Below are 13,774 nucleotides of genomic sequence, written 5' to 3'. Positions count from 1 at the left end.
TCCCCCTAATGAAAAGCAGGGGTGTCACTAGCACGTTAAGAGACCATACAATAAGTGTCAGGGGCCCGAGACTGTTCAACTGCCTCCCAGCATACATAAGGGGGATTACCAACAGACCCCTGGCAGTCTTCAAGCTGGCACTGGACAAGTACCTAAAGTCGGTTCCTGACTAGCCGGGCTGTGGCTAGTACGTTGGTTTGCGTGCAGCCAGCAGCAACAGCTTGGTTGATCAGGCTCTGATCCACCAGGAGGCCTGGTCACAGACCGGGCCGCGGGGGCGTTGACCCCCGGAACTCTCTCCAGGTAAACTCCAGGTATACACCAGTTCACCAAAAAAACATGGTAAAGATGGCAATAAATCCAATTATAAGAAGCAATCAGTCCAAATAAATCGTTGAAACCCACCTGCAGTTTACTTAGCATTTTCTGAACACTGGAATTACAAGATTGTTTTAACATCTTAATTTGAAGAATATTATAATAAATTTTAGCATGTCAAGTTAATTACTTTTATGATACGCATTGAACAACAACAAAAAAAGAATAATACAACAGTAATAACAAAAACGACAATAATAACAATAAAAAATATCAGTAATAACAACAAGAAAAATACAACAATAAAAAACAAAAACAGCAACAATAGTAACAACAAAAACAAAAACGACAACAACAATAATAACACAAACAACAACACTCATCAGCTGACTCAATAAAACAACTTGTGGTTTAAATTGCACAAATAATGAGAAGCTGTGAAAATAAATAGTAACTTTAACTAGATGAGTAAGGTAAGAAATACGTGTAAATATAAATGTCAGATTAAATAGGTGTGGCTTTGTGATCCCGTGGGAACTGTGTCTAGTGTTTACACTGAGCAGTGGACCAGTGTGGTGGACCAGTGTGGTGGACCAGTGTGTGGACCAGTGTGGTGGACCAGTGTGGTGGACCATTGGGGTGGACCAGTGTGTGGACCAGTGTGGTGGACCATTGGGGTGGACCAGTGTGTGGACCAGTGTGGTGGACCAGTGTGGTGGACCAGTGGAAGGTCTCTCACACAGCTCCACATCTCTGCTCATGGCTGACACATTTCCACATCTCTACCAACACCTGACACATCTGACCCACCTCCCTGCCCCACAGCTGACACATTTCGCCCCTGCCCCACAGCTGACACATTTCGCCCCTGTCCCTGCTCCACAGCTGACACATCTCGCCCACGTCCCTGTTCCAAAGCTGACACATCTCAGCATCCCTGCTGCACAGCTGACACATCTCACCCACATCTCTAACACACTAATGGAGGAGAACAAGGCAACACAGTGACGAGGTAAAAGAGATTATTATTTGTCTGAGTTGGGAAAAATGTGACACAAGTTCATTTAGATACTTATCTGGGTTAAGTCTTCACAATGCATTTATGTTGATAAGTAAAATACATTCAGTAGTTGGGTATCTTTATTGTTGAAACGTTTCATCTACGAGATAGGCTTCTTCGGTCAGACACAGAGAATGGATTGAAGGCAGCAGAAGTGACGAGGTAAAGATGATGTAATCAGTCATCAGCCTTGTAGAAATAGTTTGAGGTTGTCAGTCTCTCAACCTGGAGAAGAGTTCAGCTCCATGGAGCTGAACTCTTCTCATCATTTTTACCTGGAGAGAGTTCCTGGGGTTAATGCCTCCGCGGCTCGGTCTGTGACCAGGCCTCGTGGTGGATCAGAGCCTGATCAACCAGGCTGTTACTGCTGGCTTTTCATTGGGGGGATGTTGCATCGTCTTGACTACATAAAGTAAAGTTTTATGTAGTCATGACTTGATACAGCTCTACATCAGAGTGAAACACTGACAAAACTGTACCTTTGGTCTGCATGCTTGTGTCTTTTTTATATAGAGTACCTGTTATTATCATATCTTACAACTAAGTGTGATTTACATATTCATGACAGTGGCCTTGCAAAACAAGTCCTAAAAGTAATTTATTTTACAGGTACAACATGGGAGACAACAGTCATTCTTGCCGTGGCTTTGAGACACCAACTCTAGGAAGCGATCTCTGGCCAATGGGATTCGATGTTGACCTTGCCTTGGATGGCCCAGGGGCTCGAAAAGGCCATGGCAGCAGTTTGGGCTCCAGTGGTCTTGGGAGTGGGGGATTAAACTCCCTCCAATCAACAGGAAATTCCTCAGTCAGCGGAGGGTACAATGATATTCATCATCTCCCCGGCTTGTCTTCAATCTTGCACAGATTTGATGATTTACATGCTGGGGATATATTCCAAATGACAGACCTTACTAATTCTTTACCTAAAGGAGACAGTGAGACTGCTCAGAGTCTTTTGGCCAAGTTAGCATGTCAAGATTTAGAACCTGAATTGTCATCTGGAGCAGATCCAAGTCATAAAGAATTAGAAACTTCCTTATTTGACCAAGCTGCAAGTGGCATGGCTCATGGTCCAGGAAATAGCAGTCAGGGTGTTGTTTCGTCTCATAAAACACCCTTAGAATCAGCTGAAGTGTATGGGAGAATGACCTGTTACAGCGGAAAACTTGTTCTTCAGCTCCGGCACATAAACTTTAACACCAACTATACCTTAAATGTGAGTGAATGTTGGTTATGTGGAGAGAAAGTGAATACAGGATCACAGTTGTGTACCCATAAACACTCGTTAAATGGACTGTTTCAGGTTAATGATGAGTTTGTACAGATGGACATAGATCATTATATAATTCCAGAACAAGCTCTAGATCCTCCTGATACTCATGACATGACAGATAGTGTTCCTCAACATTCTGAATCAGGTTTGCACCATGATCTTGGTACTTCACGAGATTTAGAGTTGCCGGAAAATCTAGCAGGCGGTGGAGATGGCTTCAACATGAGCGCAGGGGGCCCTGCTTTACATTATTCAGCAGGTTCAGACACAGGATTAGTGCCTCCTTTGAGTGCTGCTTCTAATCTCATGAGTCAAGCTATCCCTGCTAGCCACAATTCCTGTTTAAACTCATCATTTGGACAGCTGCCTCTCCCAGGAATGCCCATAACAAGCAATCACATTGGAATAAATTCAAACATGCCTGTTATGGCTATTCCAGGAAATGTCACACAAACAACACAGCCAGTGTGCTCAGTCAGTACTCCAGTGTTTGGTATAAATCATGCAGATCCTTCATCAACGAGTGCGATATTAACATCCCCTCAGAGTGCAAGAAAAATATCGATGCAAAGCAGCCAAGCTTCTGTGGTTAATGGTTACTCTATGGGAAATGGACTGAATAATTTCAGTATAAATAACCAAATAGGTAATGGACCACTTCATAACCAGCCTGTGCATCGTGATCTTGTAAATCGAAATAAGCATCAACTACAGTATCACCTGCCTTTTTCAAGTGGAGGAGAATATTCTTGCCATGCATCAGCAAGTATTGATACTATGGTGGAGAAGCATAGTGAGGTGCCATGTTTAACACCTTTGCACACAGTGTCCACAAACTTTGATTCACGTCTACACAGAACTGACCTGGCTCCTAGAAAAACTGAAATAGGTGCAAAGAAAAGGAAAAGCAGAGCTCGGAGAAAGCCAAGTGTCATTCAGATGCGTGAATACAAAACTGATGTACCACAAAATGCTAATGGAAAATTCTTGAAAGCTGAACCTCTTGACAGTTTGCCATTGAAAAATTATAATGCGGGGACAATGGAAGGTGTGCATGTCAAAAATGAGCATGTTGAAAACAGGCAAGCATCAAGACCTGATGCTAGTATTGAAGACTGGATTAAACATAATCTTCCAGAGGGGGATCTAATAGTGACTGATAATAAGGCAAGATCTGGTGATAGCCACTACAAATCAACTTTAGACTTGAAACATGGAAATAAATCATCTTGTGAAGTTATTGAAAAATCCACGAAACAATATGCATATCATCAGAAGCCACGTGAGCCTGATCAAACATCTCGGTTAGCAGCCCACATGTTAAGCAAGGGGTTAGATCTCTCATGTCGCTTGTGCCCAAAGGATTTTGGGAAAGATATTAGAAATTACAAAATACATATGAAGGAACATGGTTTAGATGAAGTAGCATTCTTTGCTTGCTCCTTTTGTACAAAAACATTTGCAAAAGGCAAACACTATACTCAGCATCTTAAGACACACGTGAGGACACGACGATTTTCTTGTCAGCTATGTAGTGCAAGTTACAGTCGTGAGGCTAGGCTTCGTAGACATATATTAAGTCATAGTCGAGAACATCAGGAAAAAAAACACAAGTGTTCAAAGTGCCCAAAATCGTTCACTACAAAAGAATATCTTCAAGCTCACCTAAAAGTTCATGGTGGTAAAAAATATAAATGTGAAACCTGTGGGTTCCTGTGTTCCTCACTGTTTAATTTAGATACTCACAAAAAGAAACATTTAGGTGATAAACCATTCAAATGTGAATTGTGTGAGAAAACTTTTGTTAGACGAGATTTCTTGGATAGTCATATGGAGCAGGTACATAAGAATAATAAAAGTAAATGTGAAGTGTGTGGTAAACTATTCTCTAGAAAAGATGTCTTGAAGAGACACCTTGCTGTACATAACAATGAAACTTATGATTGCGAGGTGTGTGCAAAGAAATTTTCTCGTAAAGATAGACTTGCTTCTCATAAAAAATTACATAAGCTAACCTCAGATTATAAATGTTCTCTTTGTCCTGTATCGTTCACAAGAAAAAATGTTCTAGATAAACATGAGAGAGTACATAAAACTAAAGAACAGTGTAAAATTTGTTACAAATTCCTCTCCAAACAAAGATTAGAGTGTCATATGAAACTTCATGAGAAAAATGGCTCAAAACTTGATGGTGAAGGCATGATAAAATGTGATATATGTGATAAATCTTTTACGAGTAAACATATCTTGCGAAAGCACTTGAGAAAAATACATGGAAAACTCCCTGAGGGCAAAAAGAAAATTGAAGCCGTGGAACGAGAGAAAAGGTTTGTATGTCACGTGTGTTCCAAGGGGTTTACTCGTAGTTGCAATCTCAGCACTCATCTGTTGAAAGCACACAGCAAAGACTTGGAAGAAGATGAATTTGATGATCTTTCTTCTGTGCTCCAATCTCCAAAGCTAGGGAGTAGTAGCACAGGTGGAGATACAAGCTGCAACCCTTCCTCCTCGTCTGTGTGTACCTTTACGACATCTCATCAAAGTTTTTCAACAACCGTGTCAATGCACAGCACAGTAACAACATCAGGGCTTCCGGGGCTAAATCAAGGTATGGGTAACCCTTCTAGCATTCTTCCATTCCCAGTTACTGCACCAGCGTCATCGCCAACACAGCCTCCACCACTGCCTTTGTCATCCTCTCATTTTCCTTCAACTGGTCCTCCTGACTCTCCTATCAACTTGTCTACCGATGCCATCACTGCAGCAGCATATCTCTTGGCTTATCCACCGTACCCAGGTCCTTATTAAGCCTTCATCATACTTTCATTATAATCATTATAATTTTGTCCACTTGTTTTTATTTATCCATTTTTTTTTTAATGTACTGGCTGTTGCCCACTGAGGCAGGGTGACCTAACAAGAAAAACATGTTTTTCTTTTTACATTTAGTAATTTTATTTGTTCATATTATACATAAATATTGTTTGTGATAAGTACCAAAGAACGGCAACAAAATCTGGTGAATCTTACAGCTAATCTGTAAAATGGATTTTCCTTTGTTATAAGTGACTATAGAAGACTTGTAAATGGTAGGGTGATACCAATAGGCTATGGATAAATACATTTATGTACTGTAAAGAGCATTTATTAAAGGAAATTACTCCCATTCCCACATCCCTCTCATATATATTTTGGCTCCCTTTCCTCTGTGCATCTGTGTTAATAGTTAACCCTTTCAGGGTTTCGGCCATACTAGTAGGGCTTACGCACCAGTGTCCATGACGTACTAGTACGCATAAATTCTAGCGCCTTCAAATCTAGTGAGAAAAAGCTGGTAGGCCTACATATGAAAGAATGGGTCTATGTGGTCAGTGTGTGCAGTACATAAAAAATCCTGCAGCACACAGTGCATAATGAGGAAAAAAAAACTTTGACCGTGTTTTTGGATTAAAACAGTGACTTCGCACTATATTTTCGTATGGTATTTATTGTTGTATTTTAGTTTTCCTGGTCTCGTTGTATAGAATGGAAGACATATTACAGAAATTGAGATGATTTTGACTGGTTTTACAATGAAAAGTACCTTGAAATTGAGCTCAAAGTAGCAGAAATATTTGATTTTTACCAAAGTTCAAAAGTAAACAAATCATGCTAAGCATCCAATACACGTCAACTGGTGAGTCTAATATTCTTTTACAAGTGCGCCGATATTATTTATACCATTTCTACACTAATGCAGTAGTCTGCATAACAGTAAATCTTATTTTTTTTTGTGAGAATAAAAATTCAAAGTGGAAAGCAAAAGAAATGTAAGAGGGGCCTGGGGACATGACTAATGAACAGAGGAAATGTTATTTTAGTGTCAGGAATTTATTTCTTGTTTATTCTGGACCCTATTTGGAAATTGGCATCTTTTGAAAATTGTGTGAAATTGGCAAAATTGCTAAATTTTGACCACTGTATTGGATAGTTGAAATCGGTAAATTGGTGGTTTATTGTACTCATTTGATAGAAAAATATGGAGTTCTAGCGAAATAGTTATGATATTTGTCGACTAGTACATGGGAATTGGCCGAAAATAGGGCTCAAAGTGGGCAAAATCGCCGATGCGTAAACATCGTCGAGACCGCTAACTTCAAGAGAGCATAATTCCGTAGGTTTTCCATCAAATTTCATACTTTTGGTGTCATTATGATCGGGAAAAGATTCTTTATCTTTTCATAAGAAAAAATAATTTTTTTTTTGAAATTTGGGGGACCCTGAGAACAAGTCCTGAGAGGGCCTGTGGACCCTGAAAGGGTTAATGGTCCAATTTGGACTGAAACATTATCAGATTCAATATCTTACATGTGGGTTATTTGTCATAGTATTGTGCCTTTTTATTCTTGTAAAGGAAACTTTTTTGCCTCAAGTTGCTTATTAGTCATAATTAGGACTGAAAAACATTATCTGTAGCAAAATGTTTTTTTAACCCTTAAACTGTCAAAACGTAGCTCTACGTTTGCTCGCGTAGCACTCTGAACGTAGATCTACTTTTTTAAATTCTTTCTTATGGAGAAAATCAAGGGTGGAGCGCTACGCGTGCAAACGTAGATCTACGTTTGGATAGAGGGCTAAATAAATGTCCTTAATTGTACATAAGTGTCTTTATTCAAGATTATACAATCATTTACAATATCTCTATTATTAGTGCAGTACTTATGTACACTTTATAAAATAATTGAAACTTACTTTTTTTATCACTGATAACACCTGAATTATCTAAAGTACCACTTGTACGTATTACTGTACTAGTTTAATTTAAAATGCTATTGCTTTACAAATTGTATTAAAAAAGATTGAGAAATTAAAGGTGAATATTCGTATATTACAGGGGTCATGCACTGCTCAAATTTGCAAACCTTTAGTCCAATGAAATGTCATATACCATTGGAAAATATACAGCAGTATATGTATTTATTTATTGATAAAAAATCAGTGTGATTTATGTTGTACTAAATCAGCAGGCAATTTCTAGTTTCTTTATTCAGATAATTTGTTATAAATGCAGCTGTTAATATATATTTGTGTTGCACTGCTCCCCATTTGTATTTGACTAAGGAGAGTCCAATATTTGTGAGTGCTAATATTGTAGTTTCATTGAAAAGATCTTCAAATATGAGTACTGTATTGTATATGCTGGTGAATTCTTTATTTTGCTACAGATGCTCTGCATTAAAGAGGCTAAATTTATTATTACTAAATTAATAAAATGAACAACAAATTTAACAAAATATTTGTACTTGAAATTCAAGGCAACTTATGAAATGTACTTTAAGTACAGTAATGAATTGTAATTAGTCATTATAGGGCATGACACTTAGAAATAAACAGTATTGCACATTTGCTTAGCCTTTGGCAAGGATTATTTTTATTTTGGTACAGGTCCCTATATAGTAAAAGAATTTAGTCATGCCCTCTGTACTTTACTTTTAGAGCTGCTAAAGAATTTCCTGAAAGTGCTGTGATTAAAAGTTGCCTACTCTTAATGGGTTATTGAGAGGTTTGTTTGTTATATGGCATGACACAGGCTGTCTTTGGTAATTTGAATTGTAAAGATTATATTTGTGGGGGAGTGCAACACCTGAGGGGATTGGAGGCATTCATATTCAATCCAGGGAAGGGGAGCACTACACCAATTCCTTAGATTAATGTACCTCCTTGAGGGGGCACTAATACAGCATGTTGACACAGTCATGTTAACAGAGTCCTGATTTTCAAAAATAAAGCCAAATATGTAATGTTTCACATGCAGTTGCCACTGGTCATTATTGTTGCATTATATTGTATGTACCAAGAATGAGAGCAGAGTATTGTACAGTATTTATTTAGCATAAGATGACTTAACTCTTATATTGCTATCTGTATCTGTATAGTAAACCTTAGACAGATAGGCACTGATGGTACACTTAAATTATGTTATTTTTATTATATTTATATGAAGTGCTAAATGCATTTGGGCCATTCAACTGGTGGAGGCTTGATTCTCCAGTCACCAAGAGTGAGACAGAGAGAACTTTTGCAGCCAGGCTTACTGCATATAGGAAGGAATTAGACTGCCAAATAATGTACATGTATATTTTAATTTGTTGAGGTAGGTTCATTTCCTTTGATAAGCATTGGAGAGCCATGTAGTGTGTTATAGGATTTACACCAACTGATTTATTAACATTTTGGTACAATTAACTTTTGTTTACTTGAACTATTACTTTTCCCATGTCAGACAAAACAGTGTTTTGATAGTTGGTAGGATTAGTTACAATGCATTTAATCAACCAAAAAATGGTAAAGTAAAATTCTTTATATACTGTACTTCTTCACTATGTGAGTTCAGTGACCATGACTTCAGTGATTCTTGAGTTATGTTTGATAACACTGCTTAATATCCACTGCTAGGCTCCCAGATTCACAAGTCCCAGATGGTATTATTGATGTGCCAGGTTCCCAGAACCACAAGATCATGGAAAGATATTATGCTGTGAACTTTGATTATTATAATCAAAACTAAGTGCAAAATCCACCAGGGTCATACAGTGCTGTGCAAACTTTGAGAATGGCTCCCAGTGTGCATGTTGCTTTCATGTTACATGTCATTTAGATGACCAGTTTGTATTAAAACTTATTAAAAATTGTGCAAACGTTTTTTGACTAACAGTGTCTAAGTAAAAAGGGTTTTTGCTCCATTAGTGCATTTTCCACTGAAATGCGAGGTCAGCATTGTGCCTGTTAACCATTTATCCATGTGCACCTTGTTGAACACCTGCCTTAGTTAATTTAGCCAATTTTTAATATAATTGTGAATCATGAGTTAGCACAATATATATACGCACTAACTCTTCAAAGAATGATGAATGAATTTGTTAAAATTTTGAGTGCATAATAGGAAGTTGGGGGAACATTTAGATTCAGTATGATGTTACTAGTGCATAATGATGACTAGACTATTTTTTACATTATTTGCTTTATGTACAACAAATTATGAATAAATAAGTTTTAAAAATGTCTCTGAAAATATTTCAGAAATGTAAAAAAAATTATGCAAAGGTTTAATAATTTTTTTTTATAAATATTTTATCTTATTGCAAAAGTGATAAATTTAATATATTATAAAAGTGATGAAAAATTTAATTACCTCAAATATGGATACTCTAGAAAGATTATAAGAATACTGCTTGAATAAACTATTCTTAGGGATATTATGCACTCGTACACAAGTACAAAGAAAGAGGTATAATAACTGGAAAGTTTTATACTGTACAATTGTGATCTTTCAGTAGAATGAATTTAGCAACCTAGGGTCATTCCCAGAATTGAAAAATTAGGGGTAATATTTGGCCTCGTAAAGTGCTAAAGTTGCCAAGTATTAAATCAAAGACATCGACTGAGCATGCAGTTATTGAAATGGTGTTTCACTTAGTGTGAGCTTTATCACACTAAGTGAAAACAGCGTGTTCTGTCTACATCCTTGATTTACTACACATCAGCTTCATACTTGCCAAGTACAGTAAAGCCTTGATTTAATGGACTGATAGGGGGATTATCTGAGTATTTGTGTAATCTGAATGTTAACAAGTGAAAAAACCACTGTAGTGCTCTATATATATAATACAGTAATGTACACAAAACTTAAGATATGCTGTAATGAACATTGAAAATAAAGCAGATTTTGTCTGATTTTCAGAGGTCTGTTAAATTGAGGATTTACCATTTAAGACTATGATCTCAGACTGTACAATATATGATTTACTAAATTTACACTAAGGCATCCCTCATGAAAGAAACAAAAAAAGTTTGTGGTTAGGGTTTTTGGACAACATACATTTGACCACAAAAAAATTGTGTAAAATTTTTGTTTTAAAAGACAGACTTGCCTAGCCTAAATATTATAGAGTATGTGTGCATTGATGTATGCACAGTACCATGGTTTGAACTTACTTGGGCAACTGATATTACCACGTCCTGTGTTGCTGGACGTCAACAAAGTATACTGTAGACGAGTAAAATATTTTTATAACCAACTTACTCTTTATTTTCAGCATTAATAAGAAACATTTTGTTTTGGCCTAATGGGCTTTTGTAATTTAAAGTTAAAATTTAAAGGTTTAGATGAAATTGATCCTATCATTGTTAATTTGTAAATACCAAAATATATAGTTTATTATAAATGTAATATTTCGGATTTTTTGTAAGTATACATTGCATTACAAATATCATTAAAGAAATTATTTGTTTATTTGTAGTTTCACACGACTGCAGCCTATTACTTTAATGAGAATATAAAACATGATCAGAGTATAAACAAATCAAGCATTAAATTAAAAAAGATTGTGAATTCTTTGAAATGCATTAAAAAGATGAACGCAAGATGTTTTTCTAATGGAATCTAGGAAATTTTAATTATTCATTCATGGGGGAGCACTAAACCCATAAGGGTCATAGTGTCAATAGTAATGGGTGGCATTCTGATTTGATCTGAGGGAGGGCAGGTCCAATTCCTCAGATCAAGAGTCCCTTACTGGCATCAAGGAACCTCCCTTGAGAGGGGTGTAATAATAATGTAGTACAGTACAGCAAGTCCTGGAAGTAGCAGACTGATACTGATAACGACAGCATTATTAATATAATCAAGGGGGGAAGCGCTAAACCCGTAGGATTATACAGCACTTGGGGGAGGGGGGAATGGATGGTATTCAGTCTTAATTCATGGAAGTGGAACACAGATCCAGTTCCCTAGATCAAGAGCCCCTCACCAGCATCAAGGAACCTCCCTTGAAGGGAATGATGAGAGCAGGTGGCAATACTGTGGTGGAAAGAATGAAGATTGTTTTTCCGTGATTATTAACAATAAGACCATTCCGTAACCAACAAATTTTATTTCTGAACAAATTGACCCAACACATTTTGTCCTGTATTTCCAAAATTCATTGACAAAGAGTTTACTGTATTTATATTCATGGGGAAGTGCTAAACCCATAAGGGTCATACATAGCCCAAGAAATAGAAGCGAGAGGTAATTAGGCTTGAATCAAGAAAGGGAAGGATAGCTCTGATTTCTTGGATCAAGAGCACAGCATCAAGGGTAAGCACTAAACATGTATGAATCATATGCCTGGAGAATGGGAGGTAATCAGGGTCAATTCAAGGAAGGGAAGCATTAATCCATTTCTTGGATCAAGAGCTTGGTAACATCATGGCACCTCCCTTTAGGGAAGTTATCTAGGACAAGGGCTTCCTACAGTCTTTCTCCCTATAATTAGGGTGTTGCAGAGGTCAACAGTGAATTATCTGTGCTCTCAATCAGGACAGACAATGCATCAACCCCTCCAAAACTATATGCTTACAACTAAATCCCATTTCACCAAATATTTCTTTTCCCACCTATATCTTCCCTATGGCACAACAATATGCCCCATCTCTTCATTACCAATACACTCTAGCCCACCTGTTAGTAATTACATATACCTCCTGCTTACTGTCCCCCCTCATATACTCAATCTGCCTCTTTCTCTTACTGAAATATTACAATAAAAACTAAGTGGTAAACTAACGAGGGTCATTCAGCTCTCTTACCACAGCCACCACTAAATGATATATATCAGTTGCTTCTCTAAAACACATGCACATCCAGAAGTTTACCTTCATCCACCAATACATTGTCTAGCAAACTGCTGTCATTGCACATTTCATCAAACCTGATTACTTCCCAGTCCCCAGGTACTGTATGATCCCTATGGATTTAATGGGTCTACATTATAATAATATTCAATAAAAGCTTTAAAACATGATTCAGAAGCGAGACATGTTCGTTGAGGAAAACACATGGGCAGTACAGAATTATCATTATATTCATGTTAAGCATTAAGCCTAAGAGGAACATGCAGTTCTGCATGATGGAGGGTATTACAGTGGAACCTTGGTTTTAGTATGCCCTAGTTTGTATGTAAAGCTACGTATAGTTATTCTCTATAAAATGTATTTTTTGCTAATATTTCCCAAAAGGTGTTTACAGTGAAACATATAAGTGAACAGTATTTAGATAAGGCTAAAGAGGTCTTTGTGGCATTTATGGATTTGGAAAAGGCGTATGACAGGGTGGATAGGGGGACAATGTGGCAGATGTTGCAAGTGTATGGTGTAGGAGGTAGGTTACTGAAAGCAGTGAAGAGTTTTTACGAGGATAGTGAGGCTCAAGTTAGAGTATGTAGGAAAGAGGGAAATTTTTTCCCAGTAAAAGTAGGCCTTAGACAAGGATGTGTGATGTCACCGTGGTTGTTTAATATATTTATAGATGGGGTTGTAAGAGAAGTAAATGCGAGGGTCTTGGCAAGAGGCGTGGAGTTAAAAGATAAAGAATCACACACAAAGTGGGAGTTGTCACAGCTGCTCTTTGCTGATGACACTGTGCTCTTGGGAGATTCTGAAGAGAAGTTGCAGAGATTGGTGGATGAATTTGGTAGGGTGTGCAAAAGAAGAAAATTAAAGGTGAATACAGGAAAGAGTAAGGTTATGAGGATAACAAAAAGATTAGGTGATGAAAGATTGAATATCAGATTGGAGGGAGAGAGTATGGAGGAGGTGAACGTATTCAGATATTTGGGAGTGGACGTGTCAGCGGATGGGTCTATGAAAGATGAGGTGAATCATAGAATTGATGAGGGAAAAAGAGTGAGTGGTGCACTTAGGAGTCTGTGGAGACAAAGAACTTTGTCCTTGGAGGCAAAGAGGGGAATGTATGAGAGTATAGTTTTACCAACGCTCTTATATGGGTGTGAAGCGTGGGTGATGAATGTTGCAGCGAGGAGAAGGCTGGAGGCAGTGGAGATGTCATGTCTGAGGGCAATGTGTGGTGTGAATATAATGCAGAGAATTCGTAGTTTGGAAGTTAGGAGGAGGTGCGGGATTACCAAAACTGTTGTCCAGAGGGCTGAGGAAGGGTTGTTGAGGTGGTTCGGACATGTAGAGAGAATGGAGCGAAACAGAATGACTTCAAGAGTGTATCAGTCTGTAGTGGAAGGAAGGCGGGGTAGGGGTCGGCCTAGGAAGGGTTGGAGGGAGGGGGTAAAGGAGGTTTTGTGTGCGAG

The 13,774-nt window shown here is 37.8% G+C and overlaps 1 protein-coding gene across 2 annotated transcripts; it reads left to right on the top strand.

Moving 5' to 3' along the window:
- Positions 1 to 659: 659 nt before the first annotated feature.
- Positions 660 to 10,926, top strand: LOC128694870 (uncharacterized). 2 transcript variants are annotated; one of them, XM_053785219.2, is made up of 2 exons: positions 660 to 791; positions 1,988 to 10,926. In XM_053785219.2, the coding sequence occupies exon 2, from the start codon at positions 1,995 to 1,997 to the stop codon at positions 5,460 to 5,462; it is 3,468 nt and encodes a 1,155-aa protein (XP_053641194.1). In that variant the 5' UTR covers positions 660 to 791; positions 1,988 to 1,994; the 3' UTR covers positions 5,463 to 10,926. The 2 variants fall into 2 exon arrangements, with proteins under 2 accessions (XP_053641194.1, XP_053641192.1); XM_053785217.2 differs by lacking the exon at positions 660 to 791 and adding an exon at positions 887 to 1,330.
- The last annotated feature ends 2,848 nt before the right edge of the window (positions 10,927 to 13,774 follow it).

Source organism: Cherax quadricarinatus, chromosome 45 (genome assembly GCF_038502225.1).
Source record: "Cherax quadricarinatus isolate ZL_2023a chromosome 45, ASM3850222v1, whole genome shotgun sequence".
Taxonomy (NCBI): Eukaryota; Metazoa; Arthropoda; class Malacostraca; order Decapoda; family Parastacidae; genus Cherax; species Cherax quadricarinatus.
This window is presented reverse-complemented; position numbering and strand designations above follow the sequence as displayed.

Bases quoted from the DNA above. Each gene is read 5' to 3' on its own strand.
- LOC128694870 (XM_053785219.2), top strand. From the start codon at position 1,995: ATGGGAGACAACAGTCATTCTTGCCGTGGCTTTGAGACACCAACTCTA.